This window comes from Marmota flaviventris, chromosome 3 (assembly GCF_047511675.1).
Source record: "Marmota flaviventris isolate mMarFla1 chromosome 3, mMarFla1.hap1, whole genome shotgun sequence".
Lineage (NCBI taxonomy): Eukaryota > Metazoa > Chordata > Mammalia > Rodentia > Sciuridae > Marmota > Marmota flaviventris.
Genome location: NC_092500.1, coordinates 117,317,049 through 117,342,040, shown reverse-complemented (window position 1 = coordinate 117,342,040; position 24,992 = coordinate 117,317,049). Strand labels below are relative to the sequence as shown.

Below are 24,992 nucleotides of genomic sequence, written 5' to 3'. Positions count from 1 at the left end.
GTCTCAGCAGATAGCTCTTTGTTTGACAGATTCTGCCAGGATGTTAGAATTTGGGTTGTGCATGTGGGGGTGTTTATTCCTGGGCTTGCATCACTGCTTAGGAACTACAGGTGTAATTGAGACTTGCTAGGTGAGAAGACTGGCTCCCATTTCTTGTTTCAGTGGGCCAACCCACCATTCCGCCGTAGGACTCTGAGCCTTACCTTTCTATCCCTTTGGGAAAGCTGAATTGGGGTGAACTTTGCTGCATCCCCTCTCTCTCAGTTAACTGTGACACAAGCTTTGTCTCCTGGCTGGATGATGAATCCTCTCTGTGCTAGACACACATGGAGGGGCTTGGGTTGGACTTTTTACCTGGTCTCTTTCTCTTGTTCTCACTTAACTCTTAAGTAGAAATGCCTGATAACCAGCAATTGTCCTGCATGTGTTTTTGAAAGGGTTGGGTGGGTTGGGAACAGGGGTGTGGATATTGAGTAAGTTATTCAAACACTGACCTCTCATCAGTAGACTGTGGCCCCTTCTTTTCCCCAGCGGGGTCTTGGGTACCTCACTCACATGCCTGGGAGTCCCATCCAGGCTCCACCAGCCTGCTGCGCAGTGTCGGGCAGTCTTTGCTCCCGCTGTGAAAGCGAAAGCCGTGTGAACTTCCCTGGCCAGTACTGGAAAGGGGAATGCTATTTATTTTTATATTGTGTATATTTTGTCGTGGTCTGCTGATTGATTCCCTGTTTGACTGAGAGCGACATTTACCTCAATAGTTAGTTCAATATTGTGTGTTGGATAATTTTTTAAAGGAACTTTTTAAAAAGCTTTTTGATCCTTGGAGGTCTGTAGATTTATTTCCATATGAACTGGTTATTTTGTATAAAGTACATTCTTAAAATAGCAAAGCTCTGGTGTGTGTCCATGTGTCACTTTTATCATCAGGACAAATTCAGACTCCTATCATGACAGAGGTTTGATTCAGGCCACAATGCCATCACTCCACAGTGCTGTCCTACATCTCAATTCTGATTCGTTAAGAATCCAAGAAGAGATTGGGTGTGGGCATGGGCCCACTGTAGGTGATAGTGGTGCATTCTCTGCACAGAGCTTAAAACCACCTGAAGATTTCCAAACAACCTCAGGAACAAAAATGCTCATTGGAGTTGGTTCTATAAACATCCATTAGGTGCTTTCACACACCACCCTCACATCGCCTCCAGCAAAGTTATGTACATGTGCTGTATTAATTTTAATCTCCTTACAGAATTAGGGGTGAAGGAAGGGAGCAACAGATCTGACTTGATAATGGGGAGCCAATGAGCAGCTCTAGCCTGAAGCCCTCAGGGAACTATAAGTGGCCAGAAGTGGGAGCTACCAGCATGAGTAAGCAGATGCTTTTATATTTGCCCAGTTTTGTTTTATTTTTCCAGTTTATGGGAGGCTTTCTGCTGGGAGGCAGGTGCAGAGAAAGGAAGTAACCATATTTTCTAACTAAGGAGTTGCATCTCACATAATTTTTGAAACAAAAATTTCAGCCTTGAAGTCATTAGGAAGTCCCACATCTGACATATGATGTTGATCAATTTCTTTAATCTCACTTGATATTCTTAATGTTTCTCTCTGCATTGGAAGAGCAGGGCAAGTGGAACTTTTGCTCTGGCCTGGCTCTGTTCACTTCCATGCTCATCACTGGCTGAGACGCCCTGAACACCTCTATTCCCTCTGCACATTAGTGTCACACCCTTAAAACACATGTAAACTTTGCTTTCCTACTTTTGTATTCTCTAGTGGAATTCCTCCTGCCATGAAATAAATTCCTCCAAAGAAAGCCAGAAACTGTTGACAGTTTTAGCTAATGATAAGCTTTAATATTGTATCTTTCATTAGTCAACTAGGTTTCAAAATTTTAATATAGTAGGTGGAGATGATCTTCCTCAGTTTTTGGAATTATTATTTGACATTAACACTTGTTAAGCTCCATGGGTAACATTTTGCACAAAGCCTACACCATGAGTGGCCTTCTTAATATTGGAACATAAAAAGAAAGCCAGTGTGGTGAGATTTGGGGAAGAACAGAAGCTGTAATTGCTCATGGTGTTTTGGTCTCAAAATTCTGATCACCTTTCCATTTCAACATTTGGAGACATCCAAAAGTGCTTCTTATTAAAGACTAGTGTCTAAACAAATTCCTGTTATAAGGAGGAAAGACATCTTAATTTTATCAATAGGCAGCCCCTATCCAGGCATTCTATATTATCTAGGAGCACTACTGAGTTGACAAAATAACCCAGGCAGGCTCTTTCAGAGGCTACCCTTGGTCCTGGAATACTCTGAGGTGAATGGCCTGTGGCATGAAGTTGTTATGCAAGAGATGCCTTTGGCAGGAAGGCAGCTGGCCCTTTTCTCCCAGGCGGTTGGATTCTCTCCAGCCCTGCTGTAGAGATGACAGAGCTGTAAGCATCTATGCTGCAACCGCCTGTTCTCAGGACGGCTTTCACAGACCTCAACCCCCATACCCTCTGCATAGCTTGGCACTGCAGGTCTGTTTGCCTGGCCCCACAGTTTTCCCTTGAATTTTCAAAAGGACAACATTTGTGCATTTGTTGTAGCCCCTTTTCTGCTAGCAAGGCTCCTCTGGTTTCCTTAGTCAATTTTAGGAAAAAACCTTCAGTGCAAAACAGACTGAGAAATACTTGCCAAGAAGGCAGCTGGAAAATCCCTAGGTTTGTCTATTGTGTTGCTAGAACCCTACCCCCTTCTGCCTCCATGACACGCATATTAATTCAGGTGCTCTGGAGACGTCTTCAGATTTGGAAAACCACAACTTGCTCCTAGAATCTTGGACTTAAACCTCGTTCTGCACAGCATATGACAAGGATGAGTCGCCCTATTCTAACCAGTTAAAGTTGGACAGAAGTTTTAAAAAGCAGTGGAGCCAGTTCCTTGGATTGTATCCAGGGTTTTAGCTTTGGGAAGGAATTGAGTCTTTAGTAGGAAGGCAAAGACAAGATCCAAGTGAAGCCTGGCCTGGGAGTATCCCAAGAACTAAGATGAAGATTGACTAACTTAACAATCAAGTTTTCAGTAAGTACAACTCTTTCTCAGTACATGTAGGGATTAGTTGTAGGATCGATCCCCTAATCTGTTAATGTTCCAAGTCCCTTATAGAAAATGATGTAGTATTTGCATATAACCTGTTCACATTTCCTAGTACTTCAGATCATTTCTACGTTACTAACAATAACACAACATAAATGCTTTATAAATAGTTGTTACACTTTATTATTTGGGAACTAATGACAAGGAAAAATCTGAACATGATCAGTACAAATGCATTTTGGTCACAGTTTGTTTAATGTACAGGTATAGGACCCATGCATACAGAGCGCAGGCTATTAAAAAGTAAATATACACCAAGTGTCTGGCACATTGCCTGTCTGCTAATAATACAAAGGGGGGAAAGATAGGTTCCTTCACTCTATTATTTTTCTGTATTATAATAGAAAAAAATACAGGATACAGAAAGTCTGGATAACAGTAAGGTGCTGGAAGGAGTACACTGCTTAGCTAAAATAGTAGATTAAGGAACAATGTCTTTGTTCACTTCGTGCAATTTAATTGTAGCAGGAAGGCCAAGTGTTGGTGGTCTCAGGCCATTTAATTTAGGCAGACCTCCAGACCAGACTTGAGGAGCCAGGCTCTCAGCTGTGTGGGGACTGCATCTATATAGCTTATTCCAAGCAGCATTCTCATTCCTCATTCTTGCCCCTCACAAGGTGAGCCTAAAGTGACAATGACATAATTCAGAACATTGAACCATCAGTAATTTTGATACTTTGTGCAATTCTAAAGAAACATTTGCCAGAGACGTGGCATAGGTGTGCAGAACTGGAACTTGAGAGATGTGGTGGTGGGAGAAGTGATCACCTCAACTCCATTAGCTTCTTGTGGTCACATTACTGATCAAAATGTAGTCCTGGACCTGCAGCAACGACTTACCTAGGAACTTGGAAATGCGAGTTGTGGCATCACTTAGATCTGCTTAATCAGACTGAGGAAGGGGCTCAGCTACCTGTTGTCACACACAGTTAGAAATGCACACAGAGAGCACAGACCTGTGGGAATGCCTGACACATGCATTTTAGACCTCAAGCACACCTCCTCTGACCTGAATATATCATTCAAACCTGATGGATGGCACAGCCAGCCACCTTCTGATTAAAATAGGAAATTCACCCCATAGTCTGCTGGTGAACATGAAATAAAGGTAATGGTTATACCTCTATTACACACATAGGGAATGTAAGAGAAGGACTATAAAGTTGAGGAATTCCCTTGTTGTCTGCCCCGCCCCAGCCCTACCTGGCATGCTGATCTGACCTCTGGGATATCCCTTTCTGCCCATCAAATCTCATTCCTAGTTGTGCTTTCTCTGTCCCCTTTTCTGCACTGCCGGGGGCTTTGGGGAATCTAAAGCTAACAGATCAGCCCTATCCTAGAATAAGTGCGTATTGCAGTCTTGTGCTGTTTGACAATCTTCTCTTTGCTTGCTGTGGGAACTCCTGCTATTGCAATTTATTCAACAAACTTAATAACTTTGCCACACTTACCAATGATTGCCAGTTTAGGTTGTCTCATTAAGGGTTATCAGATGCCCTAACTCAACATACTAGGGTTGTATTGATCTGGGTGCAGCTTGGGCTTCAGGATTTTTTTAAAGTTCCTCCAGGTCATTTTATTGTGCGGTCAAACATAAACCATTGTGCAGAATAGTGACTCAAAACTTGTGTCATCAGGATCTTACTTGATTTCACCATGTCTGGGGACTGGCTTCAGATGAGCTTCTCTAACAAACTCCTAAACCCTGCTGGTTCACTTAGCAGGAAGGCCACACTCCATCCTTGCTAAAGAGGGGAGGCCGTGTGTGTGTGTGTGTGTGTGTGTGTGCGCGCGCGCGCACGCACGCTTCTCCAAATCTCTTCTTTCTCCTAATAACATGCCCCTAACCAACATTTAGGCTCAATTATGCTTTGGATTCTAGACTCATACCTTCATCCAGTCTCCCTCTATTAAAAAAAGTCTTTTCCCTCCTACTGCCATCTCCTGTGGGTTGACTCCCTACTACCTTTCTAGAGCTAGTGTCTTGCTTACAGGCAGCCTCAATCAGATCCATTCTCAGCCCTCAGATCCTCTCTGTAGCACCTAGCAGTTGGGGCTACCTTCTTTGGAGACTGATCTTTCAGATGCTGTGCTGCTGCAACCTCCCAGATCTCTCACTTGTTCTTTTTGCTTCCTAAAAGTAGGCATATCCTTGGAATCATCTTCTCCACCCCCAGCCCCTTCTTTCTTTTTGTGGAAGTCGGGAGTGAACCCAGAGGTACTTTACCACAAGGTGCATAGCCAGCCATATGAAAATTTTATTTGAGACAGGGTCTCGCTAAGTTGCCCAGGCTGGCCTCAAACTTGCAATCCTCCTGTCTCACCTCCCAGGTAGCTTTGGCTACTGGAGTACCTGGGAGTACAGTAGTGCCACTGCAGCCAGCTTAGATCTATCCTTTTCTTCCTAAGGCTTCTCTCTTGGGATGATTTTATTCTGTGGAGATTCAAATTCCTATGCTTAATTTAAACTTCTTTGCCATCTTTCAGTTATCCTTTCCAAATTCTAAATTTTGATATTCCACTTACATGTTCTACCATTGTTTATGATGGGGTTTGTTTCTTTGACCATTTTAAGTGAACATTTCAAGGTACATTTGTCTTGTGCAACTATCACTACCATACAGAACTTTTTAATCTCCAGCTGAAAATGAAATAATAACCTCTCATTCTCCTCTCCCCCTATCCTCTGGAACATTCTGTCTCTGAATTTGACTACCCCCATTTAAGTGGAATCATAAAATTTTTGTCCTTTTGTGACTGGCTAATTTCACTTAGTGTAGTGTTTTCAAGGTCCATTTATTTTGTAGCATGTGTCAGAATGTCCTTTTTAATGCTGGATAATATTCCATTGTATGTATAGACCACATTTTTCTTACTCTCTCCTCCATAATGGACACTTGGGTTGCTTCCAACTTTAGGCTACTGTGAATAATGCTACTGTGGACATGAGTGTTCAAATATCTGTTTCAGACTCTTAGTTCTTTGGGGTCAACCCAAAGTGCAATTGCTCGAGCCTGTGGTTTTTCTGTTTTTAATTATCCATTCTTTTGTAGCTGCCACTTTTAATACAGATTCAAGAGCCAATTTTTCCTCTCCTTTCCTTTCACCCTGCCCTGGACTGTCTTAACTGGAGTGGTAGTCCGCCTTCTTCCTGATGCCTATGCTTCACACCTGGTGTCTGTCCCTGACATGTTTAGTCATCTATCTGCTTAGCCCATTGGTTCTTCACAGAAATCACTCTTCATGATCTATTCAAACCACTGCCATAAACCTGAAGGTGCCCTTTGGACCCTTACTCAATAGCTTCCATTGCCCACCAAAGAAAAGAGAAAACACAATCACGTAGTGAACACCTGTTATGTGCTTGGCACTGTAGCGAGTGCCCTAGATTCATTTCACAGTTGGATAAGCAGGCTCAGGAAAGTTAAGTAGCTTGTTTAAGATCACACAACTAGTAAACAGTAAACCAGGACCAGTTTAAAAGCAATCCGTTGCACCCTCATGTAAACCTCACTGAAAACCTGGTATCACATCCCTTTGTGCAAAAAGCATCATGGTAAGTAACTTGCCTAAAGAGAGACAGCCAGGAATTTGGGAGTTCAGATGTGAACCTGGATCTCTGCAGGTGATATCTGTGCCATGATAGTTCCTTATGTTGCCCATACTGTTGGCAATGTATCATCCAGACCCAATATAGTGCACCGGCTTTTCTCTCTGCTTCCTCATCCCTTGCTCCAAATTGGACAATTTGCCACTGAAGTTCTAGAAGATGGGTGCCAGTTTGACACTGCTGCCCTTCTTTCACAGTCTTATCAACCTCTTCACCAGCCTTCTAGCCCAAAATCAGTTGCCACTTCCTCCCTGAAACCTTCCCAGTTCTCCAAATTGGAAGAAATCCTGAATTCACACAGCATATGATTGAGTTCAGATTGATTTGTAAGATTTGGGGGCAGGGGGTGGGTAGTCAGGGATTGAACCCAGAGGCACTGAGCCTTATCTCCAACCTTTTATATTTTTTGAGATAGGGTCTCACTAAGTTGCATAGGACCTCAGCCTCTTAAGCTCCTGAGATTACAGGTGTGTGCCACCATGCCTGACCAGGTTGTAAGATTCTTGAGCACAAGAGAAGGTGCCCAAACAATGTAATGTCCTCCCATAGATAAATGCTAAATGAACAGAACACATCTCTCTGCAGGGAGGTTGCCTGGCAGGTCAGTGAGACAGTCTGTAACCTGCTATTAGAGAAGTGCATGAGAAGCTGGGCGTGGTTGCACACCCAGTAACCCCAATGACTGACTGAAGCAGGAGGATCTCTAGTTGAGGCCAGCCTAGGCAATTTAGCAAGACCCTGCTTCAAAAAGTAAAAAAGGAACCAGGCACAGTGGCACACGCCTGTAATCCCAGTGGTTCAGAAGGCTGAGACAGAAGGATCAGAAGTTCAAAGCCAGTCTCAGCAACTCAGAAATGCACTAAGCAACTCAGTAAGACCCTGTCTCTAAATAAAAATACAAAATAGAGGGCTGGGGATGTGGCTTAAGCGGTAGCGCGCTCGCCTGGCATGTGTGCGGCCCAGGTTGGATCCTCAGCACCACATACAAAGATGTTGTGTCTGCCGAAAACTAAAAATAAAATAAATATTTTTTAAAAAATACAAAATAGTGCTGGAGATGTGGCTCAGTGGCTGAGTGCCCCACCCCCCCACCCAGTTCAATCCCTGGTACCCTAAATAAAATTAAAATTTTAAAAGGCCCCCCAGCAGTGCAAAAAATTAGAGCAATATGAGAACAAGCAGCAGAGGCTAGCTCCTGGCACCAAGTGTCCTGGGGAGTGTTTGCAGTACATTGAGTTGCCTTTCTTTGTCCTCATCCTGGCTTCCAGGTCTCTGAGTGGGCAGAGAGTGTCCTTACCCCAAGTGGCCTTGCTCAAATCATTGTCCAGCCTGAACTTTCAGTCATACTGACAACCAAGTAAAGAGCCACTTGTTTGCTGCCTAATGATATTTGGCTTGGCTGTGTTGTAGCCTCTCTGGAGTCTGGTTCAAACCAACCTGTCTGAAGGTGCAGTGAGTCTGGGAAGAGGCTGGGAAACTGCAGTGTGAAAGGGCTCTCACAGGGATGAGGAGGGGGGACCCTCACAGAACACAAGAAAAACCAGCTGCTGCTGGCCAGCATTATAAGCCACCTCCTCCCTGCAGTCCCACAGTAATCTGGCCTGCATCCAGAAAAGGCAGAAGACTCTTCCTGAAGGTGGTAACTGTTGGTCTTGTCTGTGTCAAGCTTAAAGTTGGTAGGAAAAGATTCTTCTAGCAAATAAACATGTAGCGAAAAGGAAGAGCAGTCAGTGGGAAAGGGCCTCTCATCTCACTGCACAGGATAAGAAGGGGATAGGAGGAAGTGGCTGTTTGACTGAGGGGCACCCTGGTAACATGGAACTAAGGAAACAGTTATTTTCTTGGCAATAAATGAAGAAATGGCTCCTTCCAGGCAGAGCGGCATGCATCTATAATTCCAGTGGCTTGGGAAGTTAAGACAGGAGGATCACAAGTTCAAGGCCAGCCTCAGCAACTCTGGGAGAACTCTCATTCTGCTATTAAGAGGAGGTGGGGGTACTAAGGTTGTAGCTCTGTGGTAGAGCACTTGCCTAGCATGTGTGAGGCACTAGGTTCGATCCTCAGCATCACAAAAAAATAAGCAAATAGGAGCTGGGGTTGTGGCTCAGCATCACATAAAAAATTAAGTTATAAAAAATAATAAAGGTATTGTGTCCATCTGCAACTAAAAAAAAAGAGGATCATAGGGACATGGCCCAAGTCCTCATAATGTGAAGAAATGAGGGTAGCTGACGAGTACATTGTTTTGTGATAAAGTCAAAGGCTTTTGTTGCCCTCATGATTCTTAGAACAGTATTTGTTGAATGCGTCTCTGTGCTAGGGCCTGGACATGACAACCCTGAGACTGTCTTAGTCCAAATAATTTCTCGTTTGGATGGAGATACAGGTCAATAAGAATATGACACAGTGCGTGCTGTAACTCTGTTACAGGGGATCACAAAGGAAGCTCCCAACCAAGACAAGAGGACTAACTGAAAGGTTTATGGGAGGAAGTGACGTCTGAGCTGAAGCACAAAGAACAATTTGTAATTCATCAAAAGTAGATGGGGCAAAAGGAACAGTATGTTCAAGGCTAAGTTACAAGACTGTGACATATCTCCAGAAGCAGAAGTTCAGGGTGGCAGGGCAAGGAGGGCCAAGACTGAAGGTGCAGCCATTTAGGACAGTGGGGCCTGCTGGGCAGGTTGTTTGGGGTAAGGAGCAAGAATCTAACCTAAGAGTAGAGGGAAGTCTGTGAAGGACTCTGGCAGAGCAGTGCTTGACTGGCAGAGCAAAACCCAGTGCACCCTATGCTGGAGAATAGGTTTGAAGGGAGCAAGTTTGCAAGCAGGGAGCTGTAGGAGGCAGTCCAGCTCTGGCTGGATGGTGCTGGCATGATTTGGTGGGAAAGATGTGTTTTTCCTGTCTACGAGGTTCATTTTGTAGTACTGGGTTCAATTCCCAGTACTACAAAATTTATTTAAAAAATCAATTCTGAGGAACTACAGAGTTTTCTAATTGTTTCCTACTACTTTAAATAATAGCACAAATATTCATTAGTAACAAAACATAATTCATCATTCCTGAAGTGATGATAATGAGCTCTCTCCCAGCTGAGCAGACAGGAGGGATCACAGATGAGTTCTGCTGTTCCATGGTGGGGAAGAGACCTAGGCAGCTCCCACCCAAACCTGTCTGCATCTTTCACTCTGCTACCACCATCCTTAGCCACCTCCTTATTCACCAAATAGGATCTGCAGTGGTGGAGGGAATGAGAGAAGGTTTGGAGATGGGGCTGTGAGGAGGCCAAAGGCCAGGCTGACAGAATGATACAGCAGGATGGGCACTGTCAGTGGGTGTTCTTCTCACTCACCTCCCACCATGGCTGGAGGAGGCCATCCCAAAGCCTGGATTATCCTCTTCTCTCCGCTGCTGCAGGAGCTTCCTTTTCTTCATTGTCCAGTCCTACAGATGTCAGACTTGAGTTAGATCCCTAGTTCTTCCCTCTTCTTTAACCCTGGAGAGTTATCAAGTCCAGGCCCTTTTCCTCTTTAGGATGATCCCTCCAGACCACCCTTGTCTGTGTCAAGCTTAGATTTGTTCTACCTGATCCTTCCTTCTCCATTCCATCACTGTAACATGATGGTCTCTCACCCCAAACTTCTTTCCCTCAACCTGTTCTTCGAGAATAGTTGTTACATACCACATTTGGTATGGTATTTTCCCCCTTCAAAGCATTCAGTGTTTTCTCACACCCTCCAGGATCAAATACAGTTTTCTTTTTTGCCGGGGACGGGGGCCACAATTTATATTTGATTGCCATAATTCTCTGCAACTGCTTGATCTGTGTCTCTAGCCTCCTTTCCCACAGTCTGGGGAGGCAGTCTCTAAACCCTGTTTGCCTCACCTTTGGTCATGCTGTGCTCTGTCCACACTGCCCTCCCCTCTCCTCCTCCTCCTCTAAAAATTTCCCTTATGCCCACTTCTTAAGCTCCTTCAAGCCAGCCAATAATGGTCTTACACATCATGGAACATTTACAGCATTCAATTACTAGTAAGTGGAATTTGAGGTGTGTTTTCCCTAAGTTAAGGACTTTTTGGTTAACAAATTACAAAAACTACTCTAATTGGCTTAAGACAGTCAATTCATTAGAAGGATAGTGGGATATCCCTTTGTTACTCAAGGTCAGGAATGAAGGTGGGTCACTATCATCTGGCTTTCAAACACCATCAGAACACTCTTTCATCTTTAGCTCTGTACTTTAGTTACTACTGCTTATGACAAATCCACCTCTCTGTTTCCCAAGCCATAAAACAGTTTGCTTCTAAGATCCAAGTTTTATGTTACAGAAAAAAAAATTTCCTGAAAGATACTTTATATATATATATTCTCTAAATTCCTATGGAAGGGATGGAGTGACCTTGCTCAAGTCTGGTTTTCATGCTTAGAGGACCATATTAACCTGTGGATGGAGTTGATATCTTAGAAACATGGCAGTTACCCTGCATCCAGTAGGAATGGTAAGGGAGAAAAGGCGATTCCTGGAAAAGTGGTAATTCTAGATAGTTATCCAACCCCAATTCCACCTTTTAATGTCTAAGGACATGTAAACAAACTATTTCCTACATATCCACAATTATCACAGTTATTGAATATCACATATAAAGTTGTAAATACACTTGCCTTCACAAAGCAAAACAATTACATGTCATGACAAGACACTGCATATAGAGGACATGAGATGGAATTTATGATTTTGATGGGAGGCAGGGTGCTAAAGATAGAAGCCAGGTCCTTGCACATACTAGGCGAGCACTCTACCACTGAGCTCCATCCCCCAGCCCTCCCATCAACTTTTGGAACATGTCTTTCTCTCTCTTTTTTTTTTTAAGTTCTTTTTTTTTTAATATTTATTTTTTAGTTTTCGGCGGACACTACATCTTTGTTTGTAGGTGGTTCTGAGGATCGAACCCGGGCCGCACGCATGCCAGGCGAGCGCGCTACCACTTGAGCCACATCCCCAGCCCCATGTCTTTCTCTCTTAACTACTTATTAAATATCTCAACAGCCAATATACTTTACCATCTTGATATTTTGCCACCAAGTAGAGGTATACAGTTTGAGCTTCAAGAGATGTTAGGTAGTTAGTCACAGTGGGGCACACGTGTAATTTCAGCTGAGGCAAGGAGGATTGAAAGTTCAAAGCCAGCTTCAGCAACTTAGCAGACCAGAGGGCTGGGAATGTGGCTCAGTGGTTAAGCACCTTTGGATTCAATCCCTGATACTAAAAACAAAAAACAGGAGATGGTATGTGACTGCACAAAGACTGACAGCTCCTTAACTGTAGAGGCAAACTCTCCAGCCTGTGCCCTCTTTTCTCAGCTGATCCCAGACTTTGGGATCTGGAATGCAAATTCTCACTCCTAATGCAAATTTGGGAGGTTAGACTATTGTGATTAGAAATATCAGAAAGCAATTCTAGCAAGATATGAAATGAGGTCAATTTAATGTCAAGACAGGTAAGAGTCACAGAATCCAAGACAGGAATGCAGCTGGCATCCAGGAATGAACTGGAAACAAGGATTAAACAGTATCAGGAATGAAAATGAATGTCTCTTTTGTTTCTTCAGATGTGCTTGTTTCACTTTTTTGAATCTCTCTGCAGAAGTTTTTCTTGTTTTGCCAACTGATCCAAGTTCCATATCACAAACACATTCTTTCAGTTTTTCCCATAAAAACTTAACTGTTTCTTTTATCTTTCACATCTTGCTCATCAGAAAATTTTCTATGTGTTGCCTTCCTTTTTTTTTTTTTTTGGTACTGGAGTTTGAACTCACTGAGCCACATCCCCTTCCATGATTTAACCATTTCTCAGCACCCTTCTCTTGGATGGTCCCTTCCTGCAATAATTAAATTGGTCTCAGGGAGGTGTGCTGGTGGACACCTGTAATCCCAGAGGTTCAGGATGTTGAGACAGGAGGATTGTGAGTTCAAAGTCAGCCTCAGCAACAGTGAGGCACTAAGCAACCCAGTGAGACCCTGTCTCTAAATAAAATACAAAATAGGGCTGGGGCTGGCGCTCAGTGGTCAAGTGCCCCTGAGTTCAATCCCTGATACACAAAAATAATAATAATAACTTGGTCTTTTGTGAGTTTTAAAAAAAAAATTTTAAGTTGTGGATGATCCTTTGTTTTTATTTATTTTTATGTGATGCTGAGAATCTAATCCAATACCTCACACATGCTAGGCAAGGGCTTTACCACTGAGCCACAACCCCAGCTCTTTTTGCATTTTGGTTTTGTTTTGGTTTTCATTTTATGGTGCTAGCAATGGAACCCAGGGCCAGGCAAGTGCCTTATCACTGAGCTCCATCCCAGCCATGCTTGCTGTACCCCAAATGCTCTCCTCAGATATCTACATGACTTACTCCTCACTCCCTGCTTTAGGATCATCTGCTCCATGAATCTTTCTTGTCAAGTGTCCACTGACATTTTCTTTCTTTCTTTTTTTTTTTTTTTTTTTTTTTTTTGGTAGCAGGGATTGAACTCAGGGGCACTCAACCACTGAGCCACATCCCCAGCACTATTTTGTATTTTATTTAGAGACAGGGTCTCACTGAGTTGTTTAGTGCCTCAATCTCTGGAGCCTCTGGGATTACAGACATGCACCATCATGCCAGTTTTCCTCCATAGTTATCATTCTCCAATATCTTCAGTCTTTATTTTTCTCATTTATATGTCTCCCCAAATTAAAGTCCCTGAAAGCTAGAATCTTAGTCTTTGTTCACTACTATTGTGTATCCCTAGATCTGGAATAGTGCCTGGCATTCAATGATTTTTTTTTAAATGTATTAATAAACCTCCAAAAAAGATTGCTCCCTCTCTTTCCTTCTCTCTCTTTTCTTCCTCATAATAAAATACCTAGAGGCAAAAAAAGGATTGCTGACATCCCTGGGGTACAGCAAAGAGCACAGGAAGGCAGTTTACAGGAAAGCTGGGAATAAGAAGCCCCCCGGAGCTCAGGCCAGTCTCCTCCCAGTATCAGGACCCTTTCTGGTACTTCTCCTCTGGGATTAAGGCAGAAGCCCTCCTCTTATTACCGTTACTATTGCTCCCACATCCTGAGTACCGTCCCTGGTGTTTTCCATATGTGTCACCTATAAATAAATCCAGAGATATCTCGGTGTCATAGAAAGTTCAGAAAACACAGTTTGAGAATAAATGTTAGAACCAGTGTTTTACTTTAGTTCTTGAATACCTCACGAGGGATTCCTGATCTTTAGCAATTCCTTCTTTTTATCCTGTGAGCCTCCTTTGCTATTCTAAGTTCTCTGTCCAAAATGCTCCCAGAGCCTCCATTTGAGATTGTTGCTTGTTTGGTGGTTTTGCTGGGGATCAAACTCAGGGACTCATGAAGTTGCTTATCCTTCTCTCTTACACCATTCTTATCTGATCTCTAAAGTACAAAAGGTTGAGAATTCTGATCTAAATCCCAAAAGTCCAAAAGGTCTTGGAACACAGTGAAAGCTGGCAGTGTCAACTCATTGACAGTTCTTTGCCTGTTGTCTGTGTGGGAAGCTGAAGTCAAGGAAACAGACACCACTTATTTCCCCTCCAGTAGTCCAGAAAGAGCATACTTTGAGGAGCCAACAGCCTTGTGTCTTTGGACCCACCAACTGGCCACAGTCCCTGCAGAATGTCCAACCAGGATCTGAGGTAAGCTGTGGTAACAGCCCATCTCAGTGTCTCCCCCTGAATAAATGAGATGATCATCCGCACCCTGCCCCAGAAACATGCACAATTCCCCCCAAAATACGCACACATACAAATATATATATACAAATATATAATACTGTTAAAATAATTTGTAATTGGGTGCATCATCTCAGATTGCAAAATTTAAATCATAGTTCTGTTTGTTTTCATAAAGTTTCCTGCTTGTCTATCTAGATTGCTTTGTGAGAAAACTCTTATTATCTACTTTATCACTTCCCAGTAATCTATCTCCAAATATTTTGCTCACATCTGCCTCTGGCTTGATAATTAACAAAATTTTACTAGGTTCCCAGGAATCTGAGAAAGCTTTATTTTCTATGTTCTATCTTTCTAAACTCCTATATTTACCCAGGATGAAGGGGCTCTATTATCTATCTTGCTTTGGCTAGAATTAGATAATCTCAAAACTTAGTTATCTGCTGATGACTAGCAGCCCTCATTTTAAGAAATGTGTGTCCTCTTATTTTTAACAATAGCTATCATTTACCAAAGCCTTAGTTTATTTAATCCTCATATAATTCCTTAGGTGAGTTTCACACAGGCTCAGAGAATTGAGGTATTTTGCTCAAGTAAACAGTCAGGAGTTGCATTGTCTGCCTGACATTAAGCTGGAAGTAAAGTTACAGTTTGAAACTTTGCCACATGTGGCTCCAAGGATGAAGAAAAGTCAGAGAATAGGTAGCAACCTTTGGTGGCAATTCCAGAGGACATGTCCCAAGGCTGAGCCAAGGCTTGCAACTCCCCTGTGAGGCTCCAGAGGGCAGAGTGGGCCTTTTTCCCACTAGCCTTTGCTGCATCCCAGCTTGGTGAGTTAGTCCAAGATGGTTCAGACCTGGTGAGTGCAGGCCTCCTGGAGGAGGAGACCGGGCGCTCTCAGATCCCTACCTGCAGCATCTCCAACTGGAGCTTGGGGGAGAGTGACAGCCAGTCAGGCTGGGGTAGGAGGCCAAGGACAGAGTCTCTAGACAAGTCCCACCAGGACTGAAGGCCTTGCAGCTGCCGTTCTATTTTTCTCTGCCCTATTCCTGCTCTCCTGTCCCCCACACCCAATCCTGGTTGCATGTGACTGTGAGCAGCCATCTTCCCTCATGTGCTTCTGTCCTCCCCGTGAGCTAGTATTGCAGCAAAACTCATCAATGGAGGTGTGGCAGGGCTTGTGGGGGTGACCTGTGTGTTCCCCATCGACTTGGCCAAGACACGACTGCAGAACCAGCATGGAAAAGACATGTACAAAGGAATGTAGGTATTGGTGGGGAGTGGTGTGGTTGGGGAGAAGGGCAATGGGCCTCATCCTTTCCAGAGTTTCTTCAGGGAGTGTGTTGATGGTGGAGGGATTTGGGGAGCATGGTTAACTGGGGTGTGCCCAGAAAGATCAGGGCTTGGGGAAAGATTGGGTTTTGGGGAGAGGTTTGCAAATGTGCCTCATCCTGTCCATGAGGAAGCAGCCTCCTGGGCACCACTAATTTCCTCTTCTGGCCTCTGCTTCTAGGATAGATTGCCTGATGAAGACAGCACGTGCAGAGGGCTTCTTGGGCATGTACAGAGGTGAGTTTATCAGGCATCCCAGAGGAGACCTGACTTGGCATGGTGAGGACAGTGGGTGTGACATAGAGGCCCCAGCCTTGTGAGTTTATAGCACCCTGGGCATGGATGTTCCTTCCAGGGAGCTGTTGGAACAGCTTGGGCTATCAGATGATGCTGGACTACATTAACTTTTCATGAGCCTTTGATAAGCTCTTTGACAGAGGTGGAGATAACTGTTTCCTGTTAAGGCTTTCTGGGGGACTAGTGAGCCACTGTGGAACCCAGAAGCCCCAGGTTCCATCCATTCCCTAAGCAAGTGAGCCTTAACCTGCCTCCCTCCCACCTACCTTGCCCTCTGTGTCCCTACAGAGCTGATAGGACATCCAACTACTAGTAGCAGAAAGGGAGAGGCTGAAAGGAACAGAGTGAAAAGGACTTCGAGCTCTTCCCTAGCATGATCCTACACTGCTGCTGCTGTTGTCCTCTTCAGTAGCCCCATTGGAAAACAGGTCCTAGGCAAGGTTGTTTTATTTTGATGTCATGTTTTTGTACTGGTGATTGAACCCAGGCACATAACCACTGAGTCACATCCCCAGCCATTTTTTTTTTTTTTTCTTTTGCAACAGAGTCTTCCTAAGTTGCTTAAAGCCTTGCTCATTTGGTAAGGCTGGCCTTGAACTTGCAATCCTCCTGCCTCAGCCTCTTCTGAGCTGCTGGGATCACAGACATACATCGCCATGCCTGGCTCCCTATACTAGTTTTGAGAAAGAGCTGATGTGTTGTTATCCTTGAGCAATAAAATAAAATAAAATCTGTGTGAACCATGCTGGGTCTGGGCTAGTGTCATACAGAGTAATGGAAACCCAGTCCCTGTTACTTGCCCGGGACTAATGAGTACTTATTTATCCTCAAAGGTGGAAAACACCAGCAAGGGCAAAAATAATATTTTTTTTATTGATAGACCTTTATTTATTTATATTCAGTGCTGAGAATTGAACCCAGAGCCTTACACATGCCAGGCAAGTGCACAACTGCTAAGCCACAGCCCCAGCCCCAAGGTGATTTTTTGATAACTGGATGTGTGTCCATAAAGGAAACAAATGTATTAGAAAGAAGAAAATGTAGAGAGGAAATGAAAGTAAATTTGCTTAAATAAAATAGGCCAAGTGTCCCTGCTTGGCTCGTGACACCCCCAAAGCTTTGCCTTCCCAGCCTGTGTGTATTGTCTGTGAGAGGGAGCCTCTGGAAATTGTCACTTTTGGGACAGTCATAGTTGCTCATCTTTGTTTTTCATCTCCAGGGGCTGCAGTAAACCTCACCTTAGTCACTCCAGAGAAGGCCATCAAACTGGCAGCCAATGATTTCTTCCGGCAGCTGCTCATGAAAGATGGGTATGGCCAAATGGAGTCAGGGACAAAGATCTTTCACCTTGTCTTGGGGAGTGTGTCTCAGTTTACCTGTCAGCACATATTTAAGTATGTGTGCACATATGGCTAAGGGTTGGTGTGTTTTGGCAGATGGAAAGTAGGGAAATAAATGAACTGGTATAATTTGGAAGAGAGAGGTAGGAAATCTATCGAGAAAGAATATAAAACATGTGGAGTATGTTTGCAGATATATTTACCAACCAGCTGATGAATTTTTAAATCGGCCCAGAGACACTTTCTATTTCTGTCCTCCCATTGCCCTAGAGATAGTACATATGGGATCAGGGAGAATCAGATACCTGCTCTAGGACTGAGATATGTTCAGTGGTAAAGCGCTCCTGGGCTCAATCTCCAGTGCCAAAAAACAAACAAAATGAAGAATCCTGACCTAGGTACTTTCATTATTACTGGTTTCAACTCCTATCCAGGTGTTGTCTCCCTAGCAGTCTGTGCTATAAATTTAGCCTCAAGTGTTTAAGGAGACTGAACCTTAGGCCCAGGTGACTATTTTCCCAGCGAGGTGGGTGGCAGCAAATGGTGACAAAGACAGGTACCATTCATGGAAAGGTTTCCTCCCCCACTGCAGAGGGAAGGTAGTAGATAAGCCAAGGTGATATGGCAGTTCTGCCCTGAGTCTGAAGAGCTGACTCCTGCTCCCATAGAATGCAGCGGAACCTGAAGATGGAGATGCTGGCTGGCTGTGGGGCTGGCATGTGCCAAGTGGTGGTTACCTGCCCCATGGAAATGCTCAAGATTCAGCTGCAGGATGCTGGACGCTTAGGTGAGGCCTATTTCAACTCCACATGTGCTTAGTAAAAGCCAGAATCAGAATGGCTCACATCTGTCATCCCACTTTCACCTGCTAGACTGAGAGTCAGCTTTCCAGGTCAATAGTAGCTTTTACTTCATGGTTATCCCTTTCAACATTTCCAGCTCAGAACAAATAGCAGAAATGAGAACCTTGATGCAGGAGAGACTTAGCGTCTCAACTCTAATACTTCTCTTCTATTGCCTTGGCATTTAGGCTGGATTTCCTAAAGATTTTTAAAAATGCCAATAACCCGCTTATTCAACACTTTGGGAAATATGTATTTTATACTGTAGAAGCTGGCTTTTAATGGCAAGGCATAAAAAGAGAATAGAACCATTCCTATTCTTATGCTGTTTCCTGACAGAGAAATTTGGCCCTTTCCTAAATCCTGGGCCTTTCAGAAATAGAGTGGTATAAATTTTAACACATGTGGTAAGGACCAATGTTTGTCCATTTATGGAAGGGGGGTCAACCCTAAGGGAAGTGACGGGGGCCTCTTTCCTTAGGATCAAACCACAGGGTCTGAATAAAATAAGCTAATATGTAACATACCACACACACCATCTGTAAAGGGATACACAGTTCTCAATATTCATGGATGCCATTTCCCACTCCCCTCAATTCAGCTGTGTATACCTTCTATGCTAGAATTCAATCAGATTTTAGATTGGATGAAACCAGCATAAAGTAAATGCAATTGCAGAAATGGTAAGGGTCACCTTAGTTTTTCAATATGGATGAGAAGTTCTAGTATTGATAAAACATTTCAAACAAAATAGAAGGTAGGATATAAATGTGTGCACCTAAAGATGATAATGAGGAAAATATTGCTTGTATTGACTAACTTCTTAAAGCTAATTGTTTGAAGCTACATCTAGATTACTACTTCAAGAAAATCTTTGCAAAATAACTAGCTTCTAAGTATGAAATACTGCTCTTCTGGATACAAAGCAAAATAGGGACATGACATTGGGAATAATTTCCCTTTAGCAAGGATTTATAATCTAAGCAAAACTTTTAAAAAATTTTTTTTGGAGCTGTAGATGGACAGCATGCTTTATTTTACTTTTTCTTTTCTTTCTTTTTTTTTTTTCAGTATCAGAGATTGAACTCAGGGACACTTGACCACTGAGCCACATCCCCAGTCATATTTTGTATTTTATTTAAAGACAGGATCTCACTGAGTTGCTTAGCACCTCACTTTTTGCTGAGGCTGGCTTTGAACTAACAGTCCCGCTATCTCAGCTCCCAAGCCACTGGGATTACAGGTGTGTGCCACTGCATCTGGCTATTTAATTTCTTTAAGTGGTGCTGAGGATCAAACCCAGTGTCTCATATGTGCTAGGCAAGTGCTCTGCCACTGAGCTACAGCCCCAGCCTTGTAAGCAACACTTTTTAAACACTGAATTTGGTGAGATTTGTTGTCATTGTGTTGCATTACCAGAGATCAAATCCCAGGGCATCAGGCATGCTAAGCAAACTCTACCTATAGTCTTTGTTTTGTTTTTTGAAATGAGATTTCAATGGCCTCAAATTCCTGGGCTCAAGTGATCCTTCTATCTCAGCCACCCAACTACCTGAGTCCACAGGTATGACCACCATTCTTTTTTTTTTTTTTTTTAAAGAAAGAGTGGGAGGGAGAGAGAGAGAGAGAGAGAGAGAGTGAGTTTTTTTAATATTTATTTTTTAGTTCTCGGCGGACACAACATCTTTGTTTGTATGTGGTGCTGAGGATCAAACCCGGGCCGCACGCATGCCAGGCGAGCGCGCTACCGCTTGAGCCACATCCCCAGCCCATGACCACCATTCTTTACAAACACTATGTCTTAAAATATTCACACACTATCCATACACTGAATTTTGTGGTGACTAGTAGGACTCATCCACTATTAAGTGCCTATATTTTATATGGTCAGGAAAAAAATTTCTAATTATTAGATGTTAAACTCATCAAATGACAGACTCAAATACTCAACTAAAATGGGTTGACATCTACAAAATCAATTTCTATAAAATGGGGAAAGGTAAATGACATGTTCATATAATCCTGGAGTACTAGAGGGAGGAGGCACCTCTGGAAAACTGGAGGAGATAAGTTTTAGATAAATAAAAAGATTTGTGGTTTACTACATTATGCAGAACCAAAATGGGATTCCTTTGTCCCAAAGTGCCAATAGAGTGAAACTATCAAAAAGGGTTCAAGTAGAAAACAGAGCTGGGAGCAGTGATACACTATTGTAATTCAGCAGCTTGGGAGCCTGAGGCAGGAGTATCAGAAGTTCAAGGCCAGCTCAGAAACTTAGGGAGACCCTGTCTGAAAAAATTTTAAAAATATTTAGTTATAGATGGATACAATATCTTTATTTTGTTTTATTTATTTTTATCTGGTGCTGAGGATCGAACCCAGTTCCTCACATGTGCGAGGCAGGAGCTCTGTCACTGAGCCACAACCCCAGCCCCTGTCTCAAATTTTTTTTTTTTTTTAAGAGAGAGAGAGAGAGAGAGAATTTTTTTTTTTTAATATTTATTTTTTAGTTATCGGTGGACACAACATCTTTGTTTGTATGTGGTGCTGAGGATCGAACCCGGGCCGCACGCATGCCAGGCAAGCGCGCTACCGCTTGAGCCACATCCCCAGCCCCTCAAAATTTTTAAAAACTTGAATTTCTAGTTTCCTGTACAGAAGACTGGGTAGGTAATGACTGTGATTCTGTGAAGAAGCCTACAAAGAGGCATAACTTGCTAGATAATACAGACTTTAGAAAACTTTCCTTGGAGCCTGATGCAGTGGCACATACCTGTATTCCCAGCAACTTGGGAGGCTGAGGTAGGAGGATTCCGAGTTCAGAGCCAGCCTCAGCAACTTAGCGAGGTACTAAGCAATTCAGTGAGACCCTGTCTCTAAATAAAAAAAAAATAGAGCTGGGGATGCGGCTCACTGGTTGAGTGTCCCTGAGTTAAACCCCAGTTTCCCCCTCTTCCCAAAGAAGAAAACTTTCCTTGGAGCCCAAAATTAATGCTGTAAAATTGAGACAAACTTCAGGATTCTAGTTGAAGCATTGGCTTTGTACCCTGAGTTGTCCCAGGGCTGTGAATTCTGAGCCACACCTTGGTCAAGTGTTTTGCAGTGCCTGCTGGGACTTGGGTCGAGACAGAGGCTGTCCTTTCCTTTCCAGCTGCCCCTCATCAGAGCTCGACCTCGGCACCTTCCTCCTCCAGGTCCTATACTACTGGTTCTGCTTCCACTCACAAACGCCCATCCGCCACTCTCATTGCCTGGGAGCTACTCCGCACTCAGGGCCTGGCTGGTCTCTATAAAGGCCTGGGTGCCACTCTCCTCAGGTGAGCCCTTCTTCTTCGACTTGGGCACAGCAGTTCAAGGGGAGGGCCACAGGCACTGCCACCTTTGTCTTCTTCCCAGAATATTTAATCCCAAATTGGCAAATTCTTTGCCATGCTTCCTGCTGTCATAATCAGTTACATCAAAAGGGCACCTGAAGACTGAAGCCCTTCTTCAGTTAGGAGGTCCACATGAGCCCTAGATGTATCCCTTTATCTAACTGTGCTATTTGGCTTTTCTCTTCCCTACCTACTCCCTTTTGTAGAATTTGTTACCCATCTTTCATTCTGCATCTGGCTCCTCATCCATAGGCTGCAGGTGCAGGTAGCACAGAGTAATGAGCTGGGGGTGGAGAAAGGCAAACAATTATTTTCTCTCATGCAGATCCTTGCCCTAGATTATCTAGGGGTGCAAAGTTAAGAGTCAGTAATAGTAGCTTCTCTCTGATCCATCTGACTCATCTCTGAGCCATGTAGCTCACAGAGAAGTCTTGCTGCATGGCCTTCTGTGGAAAGAAACCTCAGAGCTGTGTGGAGCCCAGTGTTTCTTTTTCCTCTAATACAGAGATATTCCATTCTCCATCATCTACTTCCCAATGTTTGCCAACCTGAACAAACTTGGGGTCCATGAGCTTACTGGGAAGGCCTCCTTTGCTCATTCCTTCATGTCAGGCTGCATTGCAGGTTCCCTGGCTGCCGTTGCAGTCACACCCCTGGATGGTAAGTATGGGAGAATTTGAGCTCAGTATTGGGGTTCAAGGCTTGATCTGCTTTACAAATGAGGCTTCTCTATAGCCATTTAGGAAGGCAAACAATATTTTTGCTCTTGTTGATTTTTGAGCCACAACCTGTGGCCACTGGCATGTGCTCACCAAAGGACCTCACAGAGATGTGGGTTCAAAGTGAACATCACTATTGCTTATTTATTACTGACAAACCCTCACCTTCTAGATGTTAATTTCTTTATCTTTTTGTCCCCCAATGGAGTCCTGAACATTGCTGACATTTAAAAAATTTTGAGCAGGAGGCAGAGCTGAGTGAGGAGACCTTGATTCCTGTCACCAGGATTGCAGCTGGCCCCCCTCTTCCACACAAGTGGGTTTTCTACACCACAAATAGCCTGAAGGATCCAGTGCTGGAATTTCATTCATTGTGTAAATGAGGCCTGAAGCAGGGAGCAGTGGTGATTACCTGTAATCCCCGAGACTCAGGAGGCTGAGGCAGGAGGATCACAAGTTCAAATCTAGCCCTAAGCAACTCAGTGAGACCCTGTCTCTAATAAAATAAAAAAAGGGCTGAGGATGTGGCTTAGTGGTTAAACACCCCTGAGTTCAATCCCTGTTATTAAAAAAAAAAAAAAAAAAAGAGGCCTGAAGAGGAAGATGTATTATAGATATAGATCACACAGGGGCAGAACTGGCTTCATAGTTTAGTCTTATGTGTACTCATTCTAAAAGGGAACCCTATCACTTCAGGTTGTGAAGGACACCAAAATCAAGATGTTCATTACTTATTTTAATTTCTTCTCAATTTAGTTCTGAAAACTCGAATCCAAACCCTCAAGAAAGGCCTGGGGGAGGATGTCTACAGTGGGATCATGGATTGTGCCAGGTGAGACCAGCAGCCCTTCAGTCACTGCACCTGGTCTGGAGACTCATTTTATTGCTTAGCTCTGGGTTTCTTTGAATCTGACCCTTTCCCTCATCTCTCAAAAGAAAATAGTGTATACTGGCAACTTTTTTCTTCTTCCTTGCATCCTTATCACATCTCTCCCCCGGCCTATTTTCTTGGGCCTTGACCCCAACATTGACTACATTCCATGGACAAGGTTTGGCTCCCTCACACTTGGAATCTTGATATTGCTGTAGAGTGACACCTATTCTCAAAGGTGCATAAATGTTTGTTTTTTGTTTTTGTTACTAGGGATTGAACTCAGGCGTACTCAACCACTGAGCCACATCCCCAGCCCTTTTTTTGTATTTTATTTAGAGACAGGGTCTCACTGAGTTACTTAGTGCCTCTTTTTTGATGAGGCTGACTTTGAACTTGCGATCCTCCTGCCTCAGCCTCCTAAGCCGCTGGGATTACAGGTGTGCACCACCATGCCAAAGGTGCATACATGTTTGAGGAATCAAAATAAACGTGCTTCTTCCCTTTAGCTCACTGGGCTCTTCTCTCCCCAGGAAACTCTGGATTCAGGAAGGACCATCTGCCTTCATGAAGGGAGCAGGCTGCCGGGCTCTTGTCATAGCACCCCTCTTTGGGATTGCCCAGGGTGTCTATTTCATTGGAATAGGAGAGCATATCTTAAAATATTTTGAGTAGCTGCATCTGGATCATAGTCCCTTATTTGCTACCACCTCTCTAGCCTGTTTCACTAGTCTAAGTGAAGGGTACGGGGTAAAGGTGGCCCCCACATTGTATTTTGGCCTCTAACTTGTAGTGCTACCTCAGTCTCAGAAAAAACAACCCTATTTTAATAAGGCAGGTTCAGTGTATCCTTTTTCTCCCTTTATGAAACCTACATTCATTTTCTTGCTACCAGGGACCCTCAGAAACACCTGATCACATAATTCTTAGTACTATCACCTAGTACTTAGTACTATTCTTAGTACCCACTTTTGAATTACAGACCTTCACAGACAGTAAAGACAGAGGGGCTGTTTCTGCAATTTAACATTTCTATTTCACAAACTTATTATACTTGAGTCAGTTTGAAGACTTAGTTTTGTTAAATAATTTAGTTAGTCCAAGCACTGATGATGAAGAAAAGGAGGATGAAGTCCAAGAGCTGAGGTACAGCTCAGTGGTAGAGCACTTGCCTAATGTGTGAGGCCCTGGGTTCCATTATCAGCACCACAAACAAGAAAAGTCCAATGGGGACAAAACCAGCACCTTGGTTGAACCAGGCACCCACTTGCACATCACAGATGGCTAAGTGGACCTAATTGAATACGTGGTCAAGTCCAGACAGCCATCCTGCCCCAAAATCCTTCTCCTGGAGCATGGATTCTCACAGACCTTTCCCAATGGCTGTACATGGGGACCATATGAAATAAAGGTGAATGGTTAAAATCTTGTCTTATAGTAGTGGATGTAGGAGACAGGCTGTAAGAAGTAGTGTCTATAATCTTTCCTTCTGTATCCAGTTTAGAACTAAACTAGTTTCTAGAGCACTACAGCAGGTCACTACCACTCTTCAAACTGTTACTCCTGTCATGGGAATGGAGAATAGTCAGAAGAACACTTTATTTTATGTTTAAGTCCTGATCCTCTCTACCCTTTATGTTGAGGAGCTAAGTCATCTGTGACAAGAGTTCTCTTCATGGGCTTCAATTCCTTCCTCCATAGGGGGCTACAGAAATAATATCACAGAAATGAG

The 24,992-nt window shown here is 43.5% G+C and overlaps 1 protein-coding gene across 7 annotated transcripts; it reads left to right on the top strand.

Annotated features, from left to right (window-relative positions):
- Nucleotides 1-451: 451 nt before the first annotated feature.
- Slc25a18 (solute carrier family 25 member 18) lies at nucleotides 452-24,685 on the top strand. Of its 7 annotated transcripts, XM_071610279.1 has the most exons (11): nucleotides 452-1,368; nucleotides 2,773-3,069; nucleotides 11,656-14,449; nucleotides 15,626-15,748; nucleotides 15,999-16,096; nucleotides 17,334-17,424; nucleotides 18,123-18,241; nucleotides 21,448-21,613; nucleotides 22,176-22,330; nucleotides 23,146-23,221; nucleotides 23,794-24,685. In XM_071610279.1, exons 3-11 carry the CDS (start codon nucleotides 14,430-14,432, stop codon nucleotides 23,933-23,935), a joined length of 990 nt encoding a protein of 329 aa, XP_071466380.1. In that variant the 5' UTR covers nucleotides 452-1,368; nucleotides 2,773-3,069; nucleotides 11,656-14,429; the 3' UTR covers nucleotides 23,936-24,685. The 7 variants fall into 7 exon arrangements, with proteins under 7 accessions (XP_071466380.1, XP_071466381.1, XP_071466382.1 ...); XM_071610280.1 differs by lacking the exon at nucleotides 2,773-3,069 and having other exon boundaries at nucleotides 14,352-14,449; XM_071610281.1 differs by having other exon boundaries at nucleotides 2,773-14,449; nucleotides 15,999-16,054.
- The last annotated feature ends 307 nt before the right edge of the window (nucleotides 24,686-24,992 follow it).

Excerpts from the sequence above, each read along its gene's own strand:
- Slc25a18 (XM_071610280.1), top strand. The coding sequence starts at position 14,430 with ATGTCCAACCAGGATCTGAG. Across the intron at positions 16,097-17,333 it reads AGGAGACCTGACTTGGCATG|GGGCTGCAGTAAACCTCACC; the intron begins GTGAGGACAGTG and ends TTTCATCTCCAG. Across the intron at positions 17,425-18,122 it reads CAGCTGCTCATGAAAGATGG|AATGCAGCGGAACCTGAAGA; the intron begins GTATGGCCAAAT and ends CTGCTCCCATAG.